Source organism: Mastomys coucha, unplaced genomic scaffold (assembly GCF_008632895.1).
Source record: "Mastomys coucha isolate ucsf_1 unplaced genomic scaffold, UCSF_Mcou_1 pScaffold18, whole genome shotgun sequence".
Taxonomy (NCBI): Eukaryota; Metazoa; Chordata; class Mammalia; order Rodentia; family Muridae; genus Mastomys; species Mastomys coucha.
The window spans coordinates 5,849,423-5,875,872 of NW_022196900.1; the positions used below are offsets into that span (position 1 = coordinate 5,849,423).

A 26,450-nucleotide genomic window follows, 5' to 3' on the forward strand; every position below is an offset into this window, starting at 1 on the left:
AGCTTCTAGTTCTTTACCTGTGTTCTCCTGTATTTCTTTGAGGGTGCTATTTATGTGTTTCTTAAGGTCCTATACCATCATCATGATAAGTGATTTTATATCTGAATCTTGCATTTCTGGTGTAATGGTGTGTCCAGGACTTGCTATGGTGGGAGGATTGGGTTCTGATGATGGCAAGTGACCTTGGTTTGTGTTGTTTATTTTCTTAAGCTTGTTTCCTCTCCGACCCCCCAACCCCACCCCCTCACCCCGCGCCATCTGGTTAACTCTAGTGCTACCTGCCCTTGCTAAATCTGACTAGAGTTCTTCCTGTGTTCCTGGTTGTGTCAGAACTCCTCAGCGTCAAGCTGTCTCTGTGATCCTGTGGTTCTGGAATCCAGGGCTTGTTAGATCACCTAAGTGTGGCTTTCTCTGTGTGTTGTGGGACTGGCTGTAGAGCTTGCACCCAAGGTCTGCTCTCTGATCCTGGGTGTGTCTGAGCGCCTGGGAGTGGAGCTTCCTCTGGGTGTTGTGGGACTGGCTGTGAAGCTTGCCCCCAAGGTCTGCTCTGGACCCCAGCCCAGACAGACCGGAAGGGACGTAAGTATTTTTAATGCAACTAATTTGTCAAGACTTTGGACAGCGTAGCAGTTTATAACCATCAACCATCATACTTGAAAGAATGTTTATTGGTGGGTTTGTTTGTTGTTTTGCGAAACAGGGTTTCTCAGTGTAGCCCTGGCTGTCCTGGAACTGGCTCTCTGAAACAGGCTGGCCTCGAACTCAGGGATACACATGTCTCTACCTCCTGCGTGCTGAGATTCAAGGTATGTGCCACCATAGCTGGCTTTAGAAGAATGTACACTCACATGTTTTACACAGATGCGCATATGAAAACTGGTCTGAAAATCTTGTTGGTAATTTTACTATTGGTAAAATAGTCTGTGACAATAAGTATATGCTTCCCAGTACTTTAAATATGCTTCTTTTATTAGGTCTTTTTATATATTTAAAAAGTAACTCGGACATTGTAGTTTGGCCTCTTAATTCCAGCACCTAGGATGTCTAGTCTAAAGGGATTTCAAGTTTTGAGACCAATAAAACTCTGTCTCAAAAAGTATGTATTTGTTAATATTATGAAAGTACAAGAAATTTAAAAAACACTGCAGTTACTTACAACAAAATCAAAATGGTGCATTGGTTCTGCCCCCGCCTATTGTAAATATGTGTGGGGTTGAAGGATTATCGGTTATAACCCCAATGTTAGAGCCCTGGAAGGCTAATGGCTTTGATAAAGAATATGGAGCTTCCTACAGTCAGTTTACTCCTTGCGCTATGGATGTGTCACTAAGAGTCTGTCACTTTAGCTCTTAATCACATCCATTCCTCCAGGGTGACAGGTGCCTATTTTGTACTTATGAGTTAGTCATTGCTAAGACATTCCACACTCTTAGCTTGTGCCAACCCTTTTTTCAGGTCAGTTCTAACAGTCTTCTCAGTGCTGAGGTTCCAGGCTTGTGCCAGAAGCCCAGACCAACCTACCCACATGTACTTGTGAACTGTTGGAATCCATTTCTCCTTCATTTGCTGGGATTCTTTGCAAGCCTTCCCCCCCTCTACGTAGAAGCCCTCAGTTCACACTCATAACCTGTCTTGCTGGTACCATCTTCTCACCCACTACTGTGCTTTCCGTCCTTTTACCGAAGGCTCAGGAGCCTTGGTGAATATTGAGACTTTTAACATTTTATAAGTTTAAAAATCAAGTGGGAATCAACAAGATGTGTCAGTGGATAAAAGCACTTGCACACCAAACCTGATCCATAAGTTGGATCCCCAGAACTTACATGGTAGAAAAAGAACAGACTCTCACAGGTTGTCTTCTGACCTCCATACCACAGTATGCACTCACACACACTGAATAAATATTTTTTTAAAATTTAAATAGATAACAAAGTTTCTCTTCCCATGGCCATCCTTGGATATCTGTCTTGCCAGAACCAGATACATACATACAAAGAAAATTCATAATAAAAAACTGATGAGTTGTGTTCAAACTGTTGCTATATTTGAAATACCTCATTAGTAAATTAGTAAAAACCATTTGACTGAAATCCCTGTTTTAAAATGTTAAGGACAGATACAGTGTAAGACCTAAGTCAGCCTGCACCAGTGGTTATTGCCTTCCAAATGACAAGACTGGAAAGACTAGGAAAAGATTTCCTATCCTGAAACTGCCAAAGACTCTGTCCTCTTCCCAAAGAGAGTCCTGTTATGTATTTCAGGCTGGCTTTGAACTCCCAATCCTCCTGCTCTTTGAATGCTGAGATAACTTATGGACATTATGGACAGTCTGTATGTGGGTTTAAAAGCTTTCTTCCTTTGCTTTTAGATAGGGTCTTACTATGTAAACTCAGAAATACAAAATCATATTTAAAGAGAGAAAGTTGTAGCTGTTCTGAACTGTGGTTTTTTTTTTTTTTTTTTTTTTTTTTTTCTCCTTGCTCTATCTGTTCCAATCTTGAAAGGCTACAATGTTAAATCAGAAGCTGAATTGTTTTAGCACTGATGTGAAAGAACCATTCACAGTATAAGAGTCTTTTCCCAGCTTTGGTTTTTGAGACAGGATTTCTCTGTATAACCCTGGCTATCCTGGAACTTACTCTGTAGACTAGGCTGGCCTCGAACTCAGAAATCAGCCTGCCTCTGCCTCCCAAGTGCTGGGATTAAAGGCATGCGCCACCACTGCCCGACACAGTATAGAGTCTTAACCACTTTCATCCTACTTGTTACTATCCTACACAGTCTGTGAATATTAACTCTGGACTATTGTGGACAGTTCCCACTTTGCCCTTTTCTCTATTTTCAGTAGGCAACTAGAGTAATCAGTCATTCTTGTTTGGTTGGGGGGTTTTTGTTGTTGTTTGTATTTCTGTGTTAGTGTCTGGCAAGATATGCAGCTGGCTGTGTATGCCAGCATAGCCTTCTGCCTCCTAAATGCTGGGATTAGGCCACCAAGCCTTTCTAAACATGTCTCAGCTTACATCAATCCAAATTTGTTTTGGTTTGGTTTTGGTTTTTTCAAGACAGGGTTTCTCTGTGTAACCCTGGCTGACCTGGAACTCACTCTGTAGACCAGGATGGCCTCGAACTCAGAAATCAGCCTGCCTCTGCCTCCCAAGTGCTGGGACTAAAGGCGTGTGCCACCACCGCCCAGTCATCAATCCAAATTTGTATGACTTTGTCTCAGAGTCAAAACTCAGGCTCATATAGTCTGCACATGGGCTATGTATGCTCTGACTTCGTGAACATAGGAATCCCTATAGCTTACTTTATTTAAATGATTTCCTTGAAAGATCAAATAAACCTCTATCCACTTAATTACCCACAAGAACTTACTTCCTCATCTTTATTGCATTTCCCCAAATGTCTCCTTTTGCCCACCCTGGCTAAAACATTACATATCCACATCCTCAGCTTTCCTTGCCTTCTTTTTCTAATTTTTCTCTCTTTTTTTTTCAAAGATTTATTTATATGAGCATACTGTAGCTGTCTTGAGACACACAAGAAGAGTGCATCAGATCTCATTACAGATGGTTGTGAGCCACCATGTGGTTGCTGGGAATTGAACTCCAGACTTCTGGAGAACAGTCAATGTTCTTAACCTCTGAGCCATCTCTCCAACCCTTTTTTTTTCTCCTTAAAACTTACATCTTACATTGAATTGACTTTTCTGTCCTCTAATTTGAACATAAGTTACATGTGTGTTTTCAGCATACTCATCATAGTAATGGTAGTCTCTAGGACAATTAATTCTGTAACATTGGAGCTCAATAGGCCTTTGAATAATGAATTAATAAATGAGTTGGGTATGCTAGATCCTATGCACTCAACCTCCAGTTAAATGTAAAGGCTGTCAAACCTTGCACCTAAGCATGACTGCTAGAACACTCAGCTTGGATGGTAATAAGGTAAACCTAGTAATTTTTCTAGTACTGTTTAAAATCATTTCAGTAGACTTGCCAGAAATCAGTGTACCTACAGCATACCCAAACTAAAGTGACATTTTTAAGGACAAGGCATTCTATTCTCCTGTCTTTCTCGGGTTTTAGTGATCAGGTTTAGGTCTGTGTTATTTTTAAAATACATTTACCTTGTTACCAAATACTCTTGCTAAATATTTGTGTTTTAAATAAATGCTGTAGCAGTTTGTCAGTCCTTTAGTTTGGGCCTGTCAACTGCTGGGTTCTATTAGGAAGACTCTTAACCACTGACTTTGTGGTGAAATATATGTACTTTGTCAATTTTCCTGTTAACTTAGACAACTGACATTGAGACTGATTTAATGATAATTATAAAATGAAAGAAAACAAGTACAACTTAAAATGTAGTAACCTCCTTACAAGGGTTTGGAGATGAACATATAGCAACTTCTCCCTCTCTGAACTTTTTTTAAGATTTATTTATTTTATTTATATGAGTACACTATAACTGTCTTCAGACACAAGAAGAGGGCATCCGATCCCATTATAGGTGTTTGTGAGCCACCATGTAGCTGCTAGGAATTGAACTCAGGACCTCTGGAAGAACAGTCAGTGCTCTTAACTGCTGAGCCATCTCTCCAGCCCCTTCTCTGAACTTTTGTTTCTTGTTTTGTTTTAGTCTTCATTGTTATTGCTACAAAATAGTTTAGATAGATAGTGATTAGGAAAGGGCTTATTTTGAAAATAAAATCACCTCTGAGCTGGTGAGATGGGTCCGTGAGTAAAAGTATTTGTCACCAAGCTTGGCAACTTGAGTTCAATTCCCTGCTCCTAAATGGTAAAAGGAAAGTTATCTAATGACTTACACACACACACTTGTGGTGGCATGTGCACACTCATACATGTATAATAAATAAAGTTAATAAAATAATTTAAATTATCCAAAATGTTCCAGAATTACAAATTGATTGATTGATTGATTTAAATAAATGTGTGGTCCTCTTGATGATCATCACACCAATTTGGAGAATAAAGAGGAAAAAGAGACTCACTATAGATATATTTTTATCTCCTATTCACATTTGTTATTTAAGCATAATATTGGAGCTAAAAGGCATGACTGGGATAGATTGATTTACTTAATTTAAGATAATCATTGAATGGACTTGTGAGTGCTTCTTTAGTTGAGAGGCCCAAGATACTAATAAGAAAGTTAAATTGACCTCTGCACTTTCTTTTGTTAGTCCTAACTAATTTAGGGATCAGAGGTGTGGGCATGAGTGCCGTGATCTATGAGTAGAGGTCAGAGGACAGCTCTGGGGAGTAAGTGGCTTTGCTCCTTCACCTTGTTGAGGGGAGTTTCTCATGCTGCTACTCTGCATATTCCAGACTAACTGACCCATAAGCTTCAAGCTCCTCCTTGCATCTTACCACAGAAATTGTCCTACTTTGATTCTATGTTGCTGCAAAAAAAAACTGACCAAAACTGACTCTGGGGCATTTTCTCAGTTGAGATCCCCTCTCCCCAGCTGACCTGAGCATATGTCAAGTTGACAAAAAAAAAAAAAATGAATAGCACAGCAGTACTCAGACTGAAGATACATGCCATTGCATCTAACTTTTTAGATAGGCTTAGGAATTGAACTTGGGTCCTCAGGTTAGTGCAGTTTGCATGTTTACCCACTAAGCCATCTGCCCAGCTCTACTTCTGTCCTCACGACCATTTTAGTGAACTCTCTATGCGTTCATTGTTAAGAGAATAAATCCCAAGCTAAGAATTAATCATTCATTTAAACTGTTCCCAAGCCACTTAACTAATAAATATGTATCTGAACTTTTTGGGATTGCATATACATATTCTACATTTTAAATTGAAGCTATGAACCTCAACACATTTAAACTTTGAAGGAGAATCCAGCCTTGTTTTGAAATTGTGTTCAACAGTTTCCTTTCTCAACATCTCTAACCTGAAGAATTCCCCCACCCTCTCAAGCTGTCTTAGAGCACATGCCTCACTGTCCAGCACCTGGCCCTAGTAGTGAGCCTAGCAGCTTAATGGAAGGATTTCTTTGTTGAAACTAAGAATATGCTAATAGAGGATAGAAACAGCTTTCTTTCTCCAGAAGGGAGATTGTCCTCCTCTGAGTCTTTGGTGTCATTGAGAATTATGTGGTCCTTAGAAATGGACTTACCCTTAGTCCAGTCCTGTGTGAGACTGGCAAAGTAGATTGGTGCCAGAAGTGTGATTGTCAGACTCATTGAACACCTCTCCTGCTTTTAAAATTCAGTTGTAAACATCTACATAGACTTGGATTTCATTCTTAGATCTCTAATAAGATTACAAATTCTGATACAATTGATCTGTGAAATTAAGGAAGTCAGATCCACATTAATGCCCTGTGAGGCCGCAAACATAATTAAATACTGCAGACCAAGGTCAACTCTCCTAAAGTTCACTGACTCTGGATACAGTTATATACAGTCCATCTAGACATGCAGTTGTGTCTAAAGCCTTATCTGCAGAATAATTGTGTCTGAGTTAAAAAATGGACTCAGTTCGGTGTAATATGTATATGTGCTTGTTTATATGTATTATTTTATCCTGTTAAATAGGATAAAAAATTACATACCATGTTATTAGCCTTAAGGCTAAGAAATATAATTAGTTTCCCTCTACTTTTTATCATAATTCAGTTTTTTTTTTAAAAAAAGAGAGAAAAAGATAATTATTTCTGAAAGACTTCAGTTTAAGCCAGACTTGATATTATAGCATGTAATCCCAGCTACTCAGGAGGCTGAAGCAGAAGGATCACCAAGTTCAAGACCAGCCTGGGCAACTTAGTGAGAACCTATCTCCTAGGAAAATACACCAGTTAGGACTGCTGATATGGCTCAGTGGTAAGCCGCTTACCCAGGCTATGTGGTAGTGTTACTGTAGTTATGTCAGGACTCATAGATACATTTTTATTTGTTGTTCTTTATTTCCTTTTTTATAGTGACTTGTATTTATTTTTTATTTATGTATTCAAGGTGTAATATGCCCTATTCTATTACTTTATTATATGTCATAAATTCTTTGAAAATAGTATAGTCAGTAACCAGGTTTTAGTACTGTCGAATAGTTTTTAGCCATTCTAATAACTGACTGCATACTATCGCTGTTTTTATGGTTCTAGTTTGTATCTGCCCAGTGACTAACTGCTGACTATCCTTTCATATGCTCATTTTTATTCTTATGTCGCGTTGGTGTTAAAAAATGGACTCAGTTCGGTGTAATATATATATGTGCTTGTTTATATGTGTCTGGATCCCTTCCCATTTTTAATTATGGTCCTTATTTTCTTATTATTTCAGATATAACTTTTATTGCCTATATGATAGGCAATCATATTTTCAGAAGTATTTTTTTCAATTAACACCTCATTTATAAATTTGAAGTACAACTTGCCAGTCTTTTATGGTTTATATTTTTGGTACCATTTCTAAGAACTCTTTTCCCAACCTTGGGGCATAAAAATTTTGTCCTGTATGTTCTTCCAAATATCTTGTAGTTTTATGTTTCATATACTTATTAGCAATCAGTGTATTTTTAGTTGGTCTTTACATAGGTGTGAGTTGGTTTTCATCATTCACTAAAGTCCACCCTTTGTGTCTTGTTAAAGATTACATAACCACACTTACATGGATTGATACCTAGACTGTATGCCATGGTATATACATTTGCTCCAATACTAATACCTGACTCTTAATTACTGTGTCCCCACAATCAGTCATAAATCCAGATAGTGAGTATAGTTTCTTAAAACATTGTTTTCTCCATTTCCTTTCTCTTTCCCAATGATTATAAGTTAACTCATTTACCTGTGATATATCTTGATTGGATTTTGGTTATTGTGTTTAATCTATTGAAGACCATAGGGGCAGTTAACTCTACTATATTGAGTGTTCTAACCCAAAAATACAATATATTTTTTAATACTTATTCTGGGCTTCATTGCTTTATGTTACAAGAATTTTGGAGATTTCAATATGTGCATGTTCTTCATAATTAGATTTACACGTTTTTATTGGAATTATACCAGTTGTTTTTTTTTTTTACCAAATTGCTTTTCAGTCATTACTGCTTATGTACAAAAAAAATTTCATTAAAAAAAATATTTCATTAAATATTTTCAGTAGTTCTCCAATGTTGCAACTATATTTAACTTATTTTTTGGTTGCCTGTATTTTCTGTATTTAAAATGAATGTTCAGTACTTATAATAATGGTGTGTGTATGTGTATGTGTGCATGCGCGCGCGCGTGTGTGTGTGTGTGTGTGTGTGTGTGTGTGTGTGTGCGCACATGTGTAGGCCCCAGAGATCAATGTCAAGTATCTTCTTCGACCACTTTCCCTCTTATTTTTTGAGACTGGATCTCTGACTGAAGCTAGTGCTCCCTGGTCTGGCTAGACTGGCCAGCCAGCAAGCTCCAACAATCCTCTTGCCTCTGCCTCCCCAACACTGGAATTACAGGAGTGTGCCACCACACCCTGCTCTTTACATGAGTACTAGGGATCCAAACTCACTGAGCATCTCCCTAATCCCTAGCATGATTTTTTTTTAAGATGAGCTTTTAAATTACAGTTGTGACAGCATCAAATAGTACAACTCTGGCCCAAAGTGTGTCTAACATACCCTGATGCTCTGAGCATCTTGAGAGAAAAAGAAAAGGTATTTCAAAAAAGAATTAATTCCATGATACTTACACAACTAAAACTGAATGATAAAACATGATATCAATAGAAGTAGCTTAATGTAATTACCAAGGGAAATCATTTGTATCATTAGGTATTTGTCATTTGAGATAATACTTATATTTTTATATATGTAAATATAAAATAAGTCTGTCAGTGTCATTACTCAGAAACTTACTGTTCATTAGGCACTATCAAAGCGCTCATGATAGCATTAAGGGATACTGTCAACCTAAATTTTTGTTATTGTTCAGGTATATGAAAGTTAGTATTTAAGAAAGGAAGCCTCTAGGCTAGTGCGATGGCTTAACAAGTAAGGACTCTTGCCACTCAGCCTTGTTACTTGAGTTTAGTCCCCTGAATCTACACGATAGAAGGGAAAACCAATTCCAGCAAGTTTTCCTTTGACCTCCACATGCATATGCATTTAGAGATGCATGCACACAAAATAAATAAATGTAAAAGGTTGTTTTACAAAGAAATGGAGGAGTGCTGGAGAGATGGCTCAGCAGTTAAGAGCATTGACTGCTCTTCCAAAGGTCCTGAGTTCAAATCCCAGCAACCACATGGTGGCTCACAACCATCCATAATGAGATCTGATGCCCTCTTCTAGGGTGTCTGAAGACAGCTAAAGTGTACTTACATATAATAATAAATAAATTTAAAAAAAAAGAAAAAGGGAGGCAATGGGGAGATAGTGCAGTAGGTAAGAAAGGGTTCTTGCATGGCAGAAGACCCAAATTCAATTCCCACCACCCACATGGTGGCTCAAAACGTCTATAACTGCAGCTCCAGGGGGATCAGGCACCAGCTATAAACAGTGCACAATGCATGTAATGTAAAAAAAAAAAAAAAAATTTTAATTAAAAGAAAAGAAATGCAGGTTCTGGCACATGTAATTGCAGCATTCAGGAAGCTAAGAGCAGGATTAGCGCTTCAAGGCCAGGCTGGGCTACATAGGGATAGCATTTCATTTATCTTTCAAATTTCTCTCCTTCAAGAGAGAGTTTCCTGGAAGAAAATCTCTGGTTACTGTTTGTACTGGCTGGTTTTGTGTGTCAACTTGACACAGGCTGGAGTTATCACAGAGAAGGGAGCTTCAGTTGCGGAAGTGCTTCCATGAGACCCAGCTGTGGGGCATTTTCTCAATTAGTGATCAAGGGTGTAGGGCCCCTTGTGGGTGGTGCCATCCCTGGGCTGGAAGTCTTGGGTTCTATAAGAGAGCAGGCTGAGCAAGCCAGGGGAAACAAGCCAGTAAGGAAAATCTCCATGGCCTCTGCACCAGCTCCTGCTTCCTGACCTGCTTGAGTTCCAGTCCTGACTTCCTTGGTGATAAACAGCAATATGGAAGTAAGCTGAATAAACCCTTTCCTCCCCAACTTGCTTCTTGGTCATGATGTTTGTGCAGGAATAGAAACCCTGACTAAGACACTGTTAAAAAGGGAATGCTGGTAAAAAATGCTGTGACCATTATTGTTCAGACATTGTAGGGAAAAGAACTGAGTTTGAGTAAACTGAGCACTGACATGTCGCTTTGAGAATAGGGTGTAACACTTCTGGTTTTCATCAGTGGCCAAAATAGTTTTAAAATTTTGTAGTCAGAAGTTAACTCTAAAATAGAAGGTCAGATACTGTCTGATCCAGTATCCTTTTCTATGATTCTAAACACCTAAAAACATTAGGTAGACCTGAATATAAAACTAAATGGATAACTCTTAAGTGCTCATCAGTTTGTCCCCACCCTCACCCTGCTGCCGCCCATGAAGAAGGGAGTCACAAGCAGCTACATCTAAATGAAATGTCGTTTGTTCTTTCCTTTTGCATTTGTTTCTGGGAGTCTTTGCTTTCCTACCAAGCTTGACCACTGTCTAATGGAGTCTCAGCCACCTTATTGATGTCCGTTTGTCCATGACCATAGAGCTGCGATAGAGTAGAGAGGGTGCCACTCTCATGTGACTGTAGTCATGACTAATAACAGTTGAGCCTTGCTGTTTAGCAGGCTTTGTTCTAAAGAATTAATCTTCTCAGCTCTAACCATCACAGCGGCACATTGAGAGAGTTCTGGGAGCCCTGTTTCATAAATATGAAAGCTGAGACACAGCAGTGTATAATTTGCCTAGGACAGTAAGTAGCAGGGCCAGGATTTGAACCCAGCCTTTTATTTGGTTCTGGCATGTCTAATTTTAGCTGTTGTGTTTGCATGATTCATTGTCTTCATTTTCTCCTATTATTTTATGCTTTATTTTCCTTAGCTAAAAACAGTGTCAGAAAATTAGCAGCTCTTTGTAAAATAAACAAACATGTCAGTCATCTAGAATCAAAGTATCTCCAGACATTGTAATTCCTTATTAAAAAACTTTTTCAAAAGAAAATGTTACTTAAAAGAACTGAGTGTGTGTGAATATATTGAGGGTCATTTGTGATCAGTTTTAAATATTTTTCTGTAAAATAGGACAAGTGCATTTTCCAATAAAACTGAAATATAATTTAACAAACTTTATGCCCTTATAACTACACTTAACTTAGGAGAATACAAAAAAAAATATTTTCTGCAAAAAAAAAAAAATAACTTGTTAGTTTTCCTAATTACAGAGGATTTTGAGTATAAAAACTGACTAAAATTTGACCTTGAATCAAAAGATAGTTTTATGGAGTCTGGTTCATTTTGGAAGCAGCTTTGAGATAGCGATCAGTGAATGGCTTTTCGGACTGATTGCTGAAAAAATATAGAATCTGTATACTTTACCACATTATAGGTGTTGAATATATGTCTAAACCTATTTGTGTTTATGTGTTTATCTCCTTACCTAGATTTTTATGCAGAATAGAAATATAGTAAACAATCTTAAAACATTTTGGATTTTAATTGTAGATTTCTGTAATGTTAGACCTTAGAGCTGTCTTTATGTAGAATTTTGGTTTAAGGTAAATGTTAGGATATTCTCTTAATTTTCTTCCTTCCTAAAATAAACTCTAGCTCACATAAGTATGTCGGGAGAATCCCATGCATACAGCGGTTAGCCAGCTGTTTGGACAGTTAGGTGACTTGAGAGTCTTTGTAAGAAGAGTCTGATGACCAGGCTTCAGTGTAGGATTGTCCTTTGCAATGGAAGGTGCCTAAAACCATGTTAGAGTGTGGGGAGACTCACTGACAGTCAATCCAGAGATGGCATTATTTTTCTTGCCATCACTTCTCAATCAACAAATTTTAAACAAAATTATTCTCTTTATTTTTTTTCTACTTAAGTTATTCACCATTGATGAGCATTGCTTGTTTTATTAAATCTTTTGTTTTGCTGCAGTGACTTAAGGGGCCAGCTCTTAACAACAGAGGCTTTGACAAAGCACCAGAGGATTCTGTTAAAAAGTTGTGTTTCGTAATTGTAGTTGTCGTGTCAGAGCCTAACTGACTTGGAGCTGAAGGATTTTTGTGAGATGAGTAGCTGTGCCAGCAGGGACCCAAGTCTCCTGGGCTGGCCGCGCTCTCATTAAGATTTGCCGCTAGCAGTGGCGGTGTTGAGCATGTATGTGACGTGCATTCTGTTATTGTATGCTTGGCTTGTCAGCCTGCAGCTTCCTGACACTCACTTATGTCACTCTTTATTCAGAGAGGAAGAAGCTTTTGATAATTTGACAAGACAAGCTCTTAAACGATCTAGGTCATGGCCTTCACTGTCTGTGATTGTGAACATATTTCCTGAAAGCCCTGTCACTCATCACAGCTACATTTTCTCCCGGGGAGCCACAGGCCTGTCCTGGTCTCTTGTCAGCTCATACATTTTGGTTATTCATATACCAAATACAGTGCTGGGGTTTTTTTCTTTCCTTTTGCAAATGCTAGCATGTTAGTAAGGCTAATCCTTTCTCCTGTGCTGTGTTCCCAGCAGGGCTGCGTTCAAGGGCTCTCTCTAGTACAAGGCAGACAACTGGCCAAGGGGAGCTGAGGAGGAGGAAAGGCCGCTTAGCGCTGTTTTGTGTTTGTTCATTGTTGTGGAAATATGAGAACTGGTGGCAAGGGCCTTGTCTGTTGAGCACTTGAGTCTTGGTCTGCTGTCAGGGGCTGTTTAAGATTGAGTGTTTTATTTTCTTTGATGTACGCATTTGAGAATAGGGAAGTGGGAATTAAACAACAGATGCACTAAGCCGTTGTTCTCATAAAACAATAATTAGCACCTGATAAAATTCAATATGGGTCGGAATGCACAATATCAACTCTCAATTCATCTGGCATGGCAATGTATGTTGATTCATCTTTGAATTTTATGAATAATAACACTCAGTTATTCATGTATGTTTATTATCCAAAGTACAATAGATAGGAAAACTAGTTGAGCAGAAGTTGGCAAGCAGCGTACCACATTCCCGAAACAGATGTACGAGTGCGCTGTGTGTGTTCGGGTTTTCATCTACCTAAGTGCCAGGAAGGTGGGAACAGGGGCAGTAGTGGTGCAACCGCATGATGATGCTTTGTGCGTTTCCATTTGAGATGAGCTGCACAACTGACTACTCATTCAGTTTAAATGTTTTAATCAGACTAAGTTTTCACTTGCAGTAGTTAACTCCTTTCTTTAGAAATTTATTCTATCTAAATTTTCCATGCAATACATATGTAAACCTAAATGCTTTGCCATTCTGCTTGGTGAGAATTTTTAAAATATCTCTGTGTGTATAGTACTAAGGAATATTAAAAAGAAGAAGCCACCAAAGCTTTAGCATGTAGGAAGAAAATAGGATTTTAAATTTTGATTAATGACTACAGTTATATTTTGTATTTAGAATTAACATGTATGCTCTCTATTGACCCCTGCTTTGAAGTCTTTTTTTCTAACCTTACATAGTATTATGTACAAAATAGTAAAATGAATCTGTACATAGGAATGTTAAATAAAAGTACTTATGTAATAGCTAGATGTTTTTAATTGTAGTACTATTATCTAATAAAAGAAGTTTCATGTCATCTACTACTAAATTTCTCTATCAGTCATCATCTTCATGTACAGAGCAATCAGATGATTGCTCAAAAACCAAGTCATTGTTTCTTTTATTACTAAATTGCTACTACATCAGAAAAGGTCACATGGTAGAGTGGCATTCTGCCAGTCTATGACAACTCAGTGATTGTGATTTTTCAACCGTATTATTCTGAGGATACTGTGGTAATCAAGAACTATCCATAACTAATGTATAAATAACTGCTTGCTTATCTCTATAGTAATCGAACTCAAATTATATGTACACACCACAAGGTTTATGCTAGAAGGCAGGAAATGAGTACTTGAAGATATATCATACATTAGGCCTTTATGTAAGTATATGTGAGTGTCTTCCTTAAGAACCTGAGAGCCAACCACTCTGTAGCTATTCTTTATGTGGTACTGACACTGTTTTTGCCTCCTGAAGCTACTTTTAATCTTCTAAAAGTATTTTTCTTTCAGTTACTGTTACGAGTCCAGAAATCATTGACATAAGTAGTGGGTTTTTCAGACACTATATATTTAATGACTATGCCATTAGAACTGGAAAGGGGACCACTGAACATTTTAATTGACATGCTTTCCTATAGAAAATTGCATAGGCTAATTAAGCTTAAAGTGCATAGTGGGTAGTTTTTCACCTGAGTTATATATCTTTTGTCTAACCACTTATGTGGTATTTTCAGTAGAGCTTTTGCTGTTGTTAGTTACTGTCATAGCATTCTTTTTCTGCAAAGATGGTCAGCTGATGAGCGAAACAGTGCTGTTAGAGACAGTTTCCTCTTAAAGAGATCAGTGTGTGACTCAGGAGAAGCGTCTCTTGCTGGTGTTTGTTCCTGTTGCTGAGTATTTTGTTATCTATTCTGATTTCAGTAAGTTCATCTTGGACGGAGTTTTTGAGATTTCATTGTTTTGTTTTTAGATTATTTCTCAATAAATATGAACGTGTAAAAATTTCGATATATAAGAAAAAGGCTATGAACTTTAGGGATTTTGCTTTGGTTTGGCTTGGTTTTCTTTTTTATTCTTTTTCATTAAGTTTTAAGTTAACACCAACAGACATTGCAGATAAGTATACTTGCACAGTTAAGGCTTTTTAAAAGTGGTGCTCTTTTAAAAGATGCTCTAGGTTAATCTTACAGATCTAGACCACTGCTCTTGATTTACCAGTTTAACTGAGTTATGGCCCTGCATCATACCATAGTCCCCAAACTTCTAACCTGTGAAGAAAGAGAGGAAAACTTTGTAACTGGCTTCCTGACAATGGCAGGGAGTGTGTTAAAGCAGTGTAAAATTCAATTAAACTGTCTAGCCAGGTTTTTGAAGCTGAAATGCAGACCCTTTCTGTTAAGCTTCTTATTTTCCTGTGACCGACACCGGTGGATGCTGGGTTATGCCAAAACCAACAGGCTGTAAAGTACCTTGTTTCATGCTCCCAGCTGATCAATATTTTTATTTTCCAGGCTTGCCCAGAAATCTGGAGGCAGTATCACCTAACGGTGAGTAAAAACACCTTTTTATTTTCCCCAAGACCCAGCCTATTTACCCTTCTCTGAACTGCTGACCATAAAATATAGACAAGCATCTTCTGCAGCAAGATAATAAATATCTGGAGAGTTTATACTGAGGAAGCAATAATACACCTATCCCTCTCTCCTGCCCACTGCCTGTTATTTATTTTCCTGTTTTTAAAAGATTTCAACTGACTTTTATTACTCATGTCATTAAATGATTATATCAAGATACCCTCATGCTTAGATTATATTCATTAAATTAAAGGGGGAAAGTATTTTAGAAACTATAAAGCAGAGAAATAATCCTGTATCTTTAGAATATTGTGTTACCACAGTCCATAAGCATACAACCCACAATATCATCCATTATCATTTTTCTTTTACTGAAATGTTACACATTCTTAAATGAAGCTAGAAAAAGCTTAGTGTACCTTACATATAAGATAATTCAACTCACCTGTCCTTAAAACTCTCTACTTGATTGAATTTTATACATAAATACTTAATAGTCAATTTCTGATTTATTATTCAATTCTGATTTATTATGATTTTAGTCTTAGTGAAAGCAGAAAATAACTATTGTTATATAATCCATTTGATTAATTCTCAATATAAAGCCAGCTCACTTTGACTCTCCAGTTTAAATAATGTCAGTAATTCAATATTGTCTTACTAGTCATTTTTAATGTATTAAACAGTACTGAGAGACCATTTCTTTTAATTATACAGTTATATAGCATAATATAATTAATAGTTGTTGAAGTTTAATATATAAAAGATTTAGTATATAATACAGTTCAGAAAAGAGAAAAGGCAGTTTTTTTAAAATATGTCCTCATACTGCTTTCCTCTTCTAAAGTGAGCCAACAGGTAGATGCATCTCTCATTGTCTGTCCAGGCCACAGTGCAAGGCAATATCTGCAGGTTTATTTAAAGATTTAGTGTTATATTAAATAAAATTCATATACATGTCTATCTACTCTATACAAACATGTGACAAATGCAGTCAATGGATTATATTTTGGCATTGTAACAGCTCTTTGGTAACATAATAATGGTAAAGCCCTTATAGCCCAAACCCAATAAGAACAGAATCATTCTTGTATCTCTCAGAGTCTCTATATAATGGTGGTGGCAGAACTCATTTTTATTAAGTAATATCATCATAAATTTGACTTTGTATTTCTTTTAGCTTTTTCACTAATTTAAAGAATTTTATGTGACTTATTGAATGATAAAAATTAGCTTCAAATGTAACATTAGTACTTACAAGGTTTGTTGTATTTTTTTTTTAGCTTTTCAGAAACATTATAAAAAGAATAGAGATCTTTAAAAATGAAAACAAAATAAATTCCTCCTTATTAGAATATAATATATTCTATCTTTAAGAATAACAAATTCAATTTGAAAATTTCTTTATATGAAAACCTGGTTGATTTTCTTTCAGAAAATGTTGAAGTAATCATTGTAATTCACGACTACTAGGTTTTAATTAACAATGAATTACTGTGCAAGAATAACTATAACAATGGTATGCTTATAAATGTGTAAATATTTTTATCAGTCCATCTAAAATATAATCATTTTCCAATTATTTAAATTGCCTTATCAGTATATGGACAATATTTGAATGACTGTAATTAAGTAGTATTAAATATTGAGTGAAAGCAAACTGCATGCTGATTTTAGCCATCTTCAACCCTTTTACTAGGCGATGGACTGCCATCTATTGACTCAGAATAGCCCTCACATGTGAATGTGCATCAGTCACAGCAGTGGCCACAGAAGGAATTAAGTTTGAGTTGTCATAGCTTCCGGAGTTCGTTGTGATACATTCACTTCTGTTCTTAACCAAAAAGTATCTATTTCTAACTCAAAATGAACTTTACTTTGGGGGTTAAATTTCTTTTAGAACTCCTGTTTGGAACTGTTGACATTTGAGTACTTTTCACTTGCTGTGCCTGATTCCCAACTGATGAGATCTGAAGGGTCATTTCCAGACCAAGTCCACTTTAAGCAGCTACAAAATCGGACCTGTATAGGAACCTTCTCTTTCATAAACACGCAAGAACAATGAAGTTAATTAACATACATAGTCTTATGAATTTTCAAATTTTCCTTAAAATAGTGTGAAATATGATTTCAGAAGAGAAGTTTCATTATTTTTAATAGTATCAAAAGTAAAATGAGGTCTCTAATAGATGATATCTAAATAAAGAACTTTTTAACAAACTTCCAAAAAAAAAAAAACCTTTTAATATCTTTACTGATCTGGAGATAAACATGAGGGAGAAAAAATTAACAATTACGAAATTTTCTCCAATAGCTAATACTTTTACTTCCTCAAAAAAAGTTAGTTTTTACATGTTTTAATCATATAGCCCTATTCTTTACATTGTAACTTCTGCTTTCAGATTTTAGCAAAGCCTTGCCTTTTTCTTCATTCACATAGTTCCTTGTAGATTACTTCCCTATGAAAAGGAGAAAGTCCCTTCCCCATCCCTTCATTTCTTACATCATAGTAAAAAAAATTTTTCTCTGATAGAAACTATGATTTAACATGCATTAGACATTCTTAACATGTTTATTCAAAAAGTAATCAGAAAATTGGCTGTATATATTAAGAACCAAAAAGGTTATTAATGCATCTTTTATGTTTAATTCTGTGCTTGTTTTTTTTTAACCTATTTAAAGTGCATTACAACCTTACTACTTCTTATTTTAACTAAAAATATCAGAATATGGAAGTAGATGTAATTATGCTTAGAATTTATACTTCAAAAATGGAAATTTTTATTAACTAGGAAGAAAAGAGAAATACATTTCCTTGTCTTCCTTACTAGTCAGAGTTTACTAGCAGTCAGGAGTCCGACCCTGAGCCCACTGAACGGCAGTCTTACATACAGACTGCAGTAAAAGTGCTCCATTTCCTTTTCCCATTCCACATTCTGGGAACATCAGCTACAAGTGTATTGCTGAGTTTTTACAGAATGACTTTTACTTCAAATCAGAATTTTAACCATCCAAAAAAATTCTATGCTTTATACCACAGAATGGTGCCCCAAATATCAGCAGACTAAAGCTAACTTCAGAGCTACAATTTCACAGTCCAGGAGAAAAGAACAGGAAATAGGTGCTAAAGCTACAACTATTCAAATATCTTTATCTTGGGATTGAGGTATAAGGCAGGGTAAATATAATTTTCTAACTGCCTAATGCTAAAACCCCATGCTTTTCTTTAAAAAAAAAAAAAATATTAACTTGAGCAAAAAGTTTTTAAAAGTCAGCAACAATGGAGATAATTTTCTATTCATGTTTTTTAAAAAAGAAACTTCCTTTTAATGTGTTAGGACTGTGTGTTTGGAGTCTTGGGTGGCTGCGGGGAACTCCTTGGCTCCCCAAGCAGACCTGCCAGCCATGAGAGCACTGTCTGCATGCTGCTCACCTGAGAAGTCCTAATCTTTCCTGCGTGTTTGCACAGGTGAGGGAGGGAAACAGCCCCAGGCTGTATTTAAGAAAATAGAATCGATTGAGCTTTATCATTAGAATTATCTATTCCAAAATAGAGTGAGGCCTGCCTGGTTTTCACTATTAAAAAACAACAACAAAAAAAAAATGTTGTACCATCTTTAAGGGCCTGACAGAAATTATCATAACCAGCATTTTTATAAATTCATTTGATAGTGCAATCCACATTGCCAACTCCCAGAACCAAGAATACTCATAACTCGCAGGCATTTTCCTCTGGTGCTGCTGGGTCAGTGCTGTGATTGTTATGTTGCTATTAAGACACTAAAGCTGTTAAGTTTCAAAGATTCAGTTGTCTTTAAAATCCCCTTACATCCTGAACCTGCTGAAGTCAGTGTGCCTGTGGTCTGGTGGTTTAGAATGCACACACCCTGTTTGTAGTACCTGAGGGTATATTTTCTTATAGGACTCTGAATTAAGTCAAGCTGCTTTAGTTCTTTTTCAAGTTGTTTAATATCTGAAAAACAAGATTTGTTTGGTTGGTTTTTGTTGCTGGGTCTAAACACAGGGTTTTATGTTTGCTAAATATGTGTGCTCTGCCACTGAGTACACCCCTAGCACCAATGAGATTTTTTTAATATCTATATTTTCTATAATAATAGGAAATATATTTGGACATTAATGTGACATCATTTTTGAAGATTTTTCACATGAAAATTTTATCTAAAATAGTTTAATATTTGTCCTGCCCTTAATGTCAAAATTATGATAGATTTTTTTTTACTTCAGTTTTAGAATCTTTAAACTTAATATATAAGGTGATTACTACAATTAAAAAGTTAAATTAACTGATTTTTTTATAGTACTTCAATGACATGCCAGAATTAATCATTGAAAACAATAAGAAAATACACTTTCAAAGAGGGTGAAACCTGGAATTATCAATCTCAATAAATGAGTCATTTTAAAATAAATACAATTTGCCAAATCACCAAAAAGCAGTTTGCTAAAATGCTTTCTATAAAAGAAAGTGGAAAAGTGTAGAAGTTATGCGTTATTTTTCCTTTCGTGATTCTTCAAGCCATGTACACATGCATATAATATAGAAATTTTCTTCTTTTGAAGGAATATGAGTTATTCATTCTTTCAGAGATTTCTCAGCATACATGATTTTTAATATTTTCATTCAAAAGTAATTTGGCCTGGACAGGAAATCAATATGGTATTTTTTCTGTAGGCTTATTCTTGTGTAAATATATTTGAATATCAAGACTTCATGTGGCTGATGCTGATGTAGACACAAGCATTCGAGATAGTGAAGCAGGGAGTGTGCATCGCCTGTGCAGTTTATAGATGACTTAGGAATGCCTATGATTGGCCACCTTCTGAATGTACTCACCTCATCAGCAGCTTCCATGTTAGGTAGTAACACTGCTCAATAATAAGTTAGTTTAATCTGAAGATCTACTATAGTTGGTTAACTTCTTTATTCATTTGAGGTTTTTTTTTTTTTTAAAAAAAAAAAAAGGTCTCTGCTTTTTCACCTGTCTCATAATGGCTGGAGAGAATGACCAGCCTACTCAGGATTTACATATTCACCAAATGAACTTCTAGTTTGAGTTCTGCTTCAAATTTGAAGGAAATTCTTACAGTCATTAATTTTCTAATCTGTTTTTCCTGAGAATAACAGAATGGTAGAAAATTACACTTAGACCTTTTATTATCCTTTTCTCCCTCACCCCCGTTGTGTTTACTTTTAGTTACAAATGAACTATATTTAATCATTGTAAGGAAAACTTATTAATAATTAAATATGTAGCAATAACATTCTGTTTCTAGGTGTTTACATTTTAAAATATGATACACTTTGTTTTTTCATTTTGTCTCTTTAGTAAAACATATATATTAGTCATGTCATCCCAGGGAAAATTGTATTCCTTTTTAGTAGTGACTCTGTACTTTGAAAGAATTCTACTTCATAGTGAAAGTGAATATAAATAAAACCCTTAACCTAAATTTCCTCAGACTTATAGTTGACCACCATATACTACCTTATACCAGAAATTACAGTTTTCACATCTGAAACATTTAGCCATTCCTATTTTGTAAGATTACCTACACATCAGAGCAGAGAAATAAAATGCAGTATAATTTTAGCATATTTTTGTATGTACATTCTAAGTAATTGACTCTGTTGTCTGATTTTTCTGGATATTTCAGTGCAGCAGTAAATGTCAGTAGGGTCTACAAAACCAGTGTCATTTGCACTAACTAATTACAGTTAGGGTCAGTAGAGTGTTAGAGTCAGCTCAGTCATTTGAATGATGACTCAGGTAGGCCTCTCTCCATAAGCAGTGTCTGAGCTGGAGCTGGGTTTTGACGTTACACATGCTTCTATAATTAACAAGTTAAGCCAGCGCTAAGATTTCAAAAACTACTCTCATTTAAGTGACTAGAAATCTATGAATTACTTAACAGACCTGACTTAGACTTGAAATTCATTGGTAGTTTAACTCCCTCATACATTAGAAAGTCAAGAGAGTTATATGTAGACTTGTACATCTGTAAATATTTCTTCTAGATGTTTGAGAATTGGCCTTTCAGTAATATTAGTAATTTACATGAAGAAAAATGCTACAAAGTTGGAAGACATGAAACAATTAAAAGAAAGCTTGACTAACTTATATAATCCAAATTACATATATGCATGATGCATACACACATACATGTATATGAGATTAAATTATACCTTCATCTTAGCTGGTTTACCAACATATGAATTGATTCTTTTTCAGAAATAAGAATTATTTTAATGTGAGAGGTCAGAAATCTATATTGGTATAAATAATTCTTACATATAAATCACATACATCAATTACTGGTAAGGCCACCAGATTTTTTTGTTTTGAGACAGGTAGTTCCTCCTGCCTCAGCCTCCTACTGCTGGGATTGCAGGCATAAACTACCATGCCCAGCTTTATTTTCATTACTTGTTTTAAAAACTGTGTGTGTGTATGTATACATCGTATATACACATGCACACAAACTTAACTGAATCTACTAGATATAAAGCCATCTTTATAATCTTGTAATGCCTGATCTTATAAATACCCACCTGAGATTTTTGCATGTAGTTTTCCTTTTATGAGACTAGTCTGGGCTGATCTTGGACTACTGGTGTCTTGCTTCAGCCTCCAAAGAGCTAGGATTACAGACATGAACTGTCATTCCCAGCTAAATGCCTTCATATGAATATGCTTGTATGCAGATATTTACAGTGAGGAGCACTACATTTGGGGCTGTGTTTTAATTTCATTTATAAAATATAAGTCTCCCATTTTTTTACAGTTGTACACTGCCTTTTTTTTTTTTAGAAAAACATACTTTGAAATTTGGAAATAAGGGCAGGCTTGCCAATAAGTTAATGTTCTATATCACAATATAAGGAAAAGAATGCCAACTTAAGGTTGTACTGTGGTTTCAAGTTTGATTCCTTTGTGCAGTGTGTACACAGAGGTTGTGGTTAAAATGTTTAACTCAGAAGAGTCTTGGTTCTGTATCTGAAAAAGGGTGGTAGTGCCCACAGGACTTGTGAGTGTGCAGTGCCTCACAGCGCCTCATAAAACAGGTTAAACCAGGTAAGCACTGCCAGAGCAAGCCCCTGGGCACCTGCACCAAGAGGTGGGCTGGGTTCCTGCCCGGACTCAGACTATTGTAATGTCTCTGCTCAAGGTGAGGTTGTAATGACCTCTTTTAGCCTCCTAACAATGTTTCCTCCTTACAGTTACTGAAGTTAAATACAAGCGTTCTTCTTTTCTTATTATTTATACTTGTCTTACTTGTTTCAAAAAATGTAGGTGAGTAACTTCTTTTTTTTTCTTTTTTCCCAAGACAGGGTCTTGCTATGTAGCCCAGGCTGGCCTGGAATCGCTATATAGCCCAAGCTGGCCTGGAACTCGAGATCCTCCTGCCTCAGCCTCATGAGTGCTGAGATTACAGGCGTGCGCCACCACGCCCGGTTTAGGTGAGTAACTCTTAAGTACTGCAACAAATTATTTTCTTAATTTGATTTACCTTAACATCAGCATGAACATTTAAGATTATATCACAAAAAATTTAAGTCACTTCCTTTCCTATACAAATGACAAGGTAAAGTACATTTCATATATAAAAATGCAATGCATGTTTAACACTGGGTTTAATCTCCACCATTAAAGGAAGCAAAGAAGCAAGAAAGGGAGTGAGGATAAGTAATGACATCACTCTAAGATACCTGAATTAAGCTATCATGTGCATAATTTTAACAGATAACTTCAATGTCCTATAACTAGTTACTGTAAGCAAATTATGTAAATCTTTATAATAAGAATAATATGAAATCAAACAGCTCACAGCAATTATAGTACATTATACAAGGAAGAGAGGAATCATTTTAATAAGACAGGAAAGGAAACCAAATAATATACCAGGGATTTGCACTTTAGATAAAACTAGTTGTGCCTGCACATGACCGATACCAGAAATGAGCCAGAGAGAGTCACCAGAAATGAGCCAGAGAGTCACCAGATAGAATAGTTTGAGACCTGGCTGAGCTATGCAGTCTTCCTGCTATGTATGGTTTCAGAAAAAAAGGCAACACCAAATTATGCACTTCCTTGATGTGTGCAGTATGTGCCCTCAGAAGAGCATTCCTAGTCCATGGTCCTTATTTTAAGACAATCAAGGGCTAAGACAGGATGTATTATAAAATCAAAGACCTGAGCTGGGAGCACTTGGCTGGTTCTGGATTTGATTCCCAGCACCCACATGGTGCTTCAGAGCTATCTATAACTCCACTTCCAAGTGATCCATCCTCTTCTGGCTTCTGGGAGTATCAGGAATATATTATGCAGACATAAGTGCAGGCAAAACACCCACACACATAAAACAAATTTTCAAATTTAAAAAAGACCATTTACTTCCTACCCAGAAGGTAGGTCCTTGAAGCTGTGAACAGTATTCTAGTAGAATAAGCAGGCATGGGAGGGAAGTTATATGGAGTTATAATCAAAATTAAAAGCTTGGGATTTTACTTGGATTCCCCTGTATTAACTAATAAACACAATAGAGCCGTGGTTCTGGTCTGTAATTATCAGTGGAGGTTTATGTAAGCATTTCACCTGGTTGGAAGATATGTATTTAACATGATTTCCATGCCTTACAGTCTACCCCAGTAAACCTGCAGATAAAATATCTGTGAATTTACACGTGTATATTCTTTTCTGTCCCTTTCCTTATATCCTGTCTCTATACCCTCCTCCGCCCTCCCCTGCATCAAAGCTTGTGGTCCTTTTCCATCTGTGTACTAAAAGGTTTCTTTGTAAACCAGGCCATTTGTCCGTCATTGTTTGGGGTCCAAACAGTGGTAAGATACCCTGTCACTGATCCCATGTGCTATGAATGGCAGCTCCTCTCTGGACAATTGGTGGAGGGGCTGAGAAATATTCCTGAGAGGATTATTTAACCTTTCAATTTAGAGGGCACAAAGCCTAGCTGATTAATGAACTTTCTGATGGTTGCCGATAAGAGGATCTATTGCTTTATTTCCTCTAAAAGTGATTCCTTCTCCTATCCATATTACTATAATCTGAAACATAAATGTGGCAAATAGATTAAAAAACTGCACTAAAGAGTTTATCTGGCTGGCAAACTGAAGGAGCTAAATTAAAATTGGTAATGACAGCAGTGGCTCAGCCTCATATATGGTTTTTAAATGCACTGTGTATTTTGAAGAGACTTATTCTCCAGCTTGCCTGGTAATGACTGCTTTTGGTGCAGTCTGGGGCTGGCTTCTGTTATCCCCACCTCATGCCCCCCCCCAAAAAAATGAGTTGTGTTATCTGGATGGCTGCAGACACATACGCACCCCCTTTCTCACTGCATGGGCAGACAAGGTCGATAGCATTACAAGGTATTTGTGGCAGTGCTTGTTTCAGTTTTCAGAGCTGCCAGTTTCCAGGCAGATTTGAATTACAAAAGAAGAAGCTGGCATGAAAATTGAAAGGTTTTATCGGCTGGTCTGAAGCCTCATAGCACATTGCTTATTTATGCAGTCCATTTGCACCAGGAAATATAAAAAGGAAATACATTTTTAAAATAAGGCCATAAAGACCCAGATATGTTTAAGATGGCAAATAAAATATAGATACCTATAATATCTTTCCAGGAAATGATTTTCACTTAATGTTACTTCAGAAGAGCAGAGCATTTATGTTGCCGTCGTAAATGTGTGCGTCTGTGTCACTATGTAGGTAGTCTCTGGGGATTAAGAAGGAAGCCCTATGCTAACTTACTTTAAAATTAAAATAGACGGAGGGATAGCTCTGCAGTTGAAGAGCTACATTGGAAATATTTAAATAGGGTGGTAAATTAAACTTAAACTAACATTTTTGCATTCCATGTAAAATTAGCCATGGCCCAGTGAATAAACGCTGCTACCTTTAGAGAAAATTGGGATGCTTTTTAAGCCTGGAAGGTTGGGAGCACAGCGCTGGGCTCCTCACTCCTGCGTGTGCTCATTGTTCTCCAGTTCTGAGCTTTGCTTTTTGTTTTTGTTGTTGGAGTTTTTAGTGGTGTGTGTTGTTTACAGAAAGATTAGAAAGTGGTTTAGTCTTCAAATATATATCTTTTAGGTATAGCCTATTACTTTTTTAATGTAGTAAATATGTAATTCCACTATTAAAATTTATGGCCAGTAGCATACATGTTCATCTTACTTTAACAGTTTTTTGCTTACCAAGAAATGATACGCCCATGTAATAAACTCTTGATTACATTAAATGAAAGCATAAATACGTAAGCATTTGGTCCTGCAAGGCCTTGAATAATTCCTGGATTTACCAATGGACATTTGCAATCATTCAGCCCATGGGTTTGTAAAACTCAAGTATATTTAAGAGAGAGGGAGGGAAGAAGCTAGATGTATGTTTGAAATATCAGTTCAATAAAGCAGCACTCACTCTGCTGCAATTCAAGTTAACATTGTTCAAGAATCTGTTTTCCAGTAAAGCAAATTACTCTCAGCTAAGCCATAAGAGATACAATTTTTTTGTAAATTTCATTTTTGCCAGTGTCTGGGGCAATTCTCATATTTTCCTGACCTCAACTAATTACATCATGTAGTTTTTTTTTTTTTTTTTAAGCAGAAAACTATCAAAAAGCATACATGCCTGCTGCATACTAATGATGTGCTGTACACTTTTATGAATTTTCATAAGGCTTTTTCTACGTAGCATGTGTGGCTTAATGATGTAATCACCTGATAGACTGGAAAATGCTCCAAAACAGACGTTCCAGTCTGTTGTGTACATAATACATGTTTCAGAAATCTTCCTAATTAAGGAATTACCCAATGAATTGGGAGTCTGTTGGGTATATGACATAGTTTTAATATATAAAAAATATATGTATATTATTATATATAGTACTTAGAAGAATTAATAGTAATGTCCCCTGGAATGTCGTAGAATTGCTTTTCTCAGTAAGAAAAAAATTAAAGCTTAAAACCTTCATAAAGGAAGCATTGTCTTAGCTTGGAGCAAAAATGTCTCCCAGTATTCCTCAAAGAAAAGAAATGCTGCAAATATTTATCAGAACATGGACCAAGAGAAGGCCTCTTCCAAAACCATGATGGACAGACACAGGCCTGGAGTTGAGGTCACAGGTGGAGGAGACACCCTCCAGAGACACCAAGAGCAGAAAGCATTAGCTTGTGCACTGCTAGTACCTGGGATCCCAGCTATTAGTTAGTTAATCACAAACTT

The 26,450-nt window shown here is 36.4% G+C and overlaps 1 protein-coding gene across 4 annotated transcripts in view; it reads left to right on the forward strand.

Annotated features, from left to right (window-relative positions):
- The window catches only part of Zcchc7 (zinc finger CCHC-type containing 7), a 191,191-nt gene that overhangs the window by 152,457 nt on the left and 12,284 nt on the right, over window positions 1-26,450 (forward strand). For all 4 annotated transcript variants that reach the window (XM_031377274.1, XM_031377272.1, XM_031377273.1 and 1 more), the window contains exon 6: window positions 15,130-15,165. In XM_031377274.1, coding sequence (XP_031233134.1) covers window positions 15,130-15,165 — 36 coding nt within the window. The remainder of the gene's footprint in view (window positions 1-15,129; window positions 15,166-26,450) is intronic.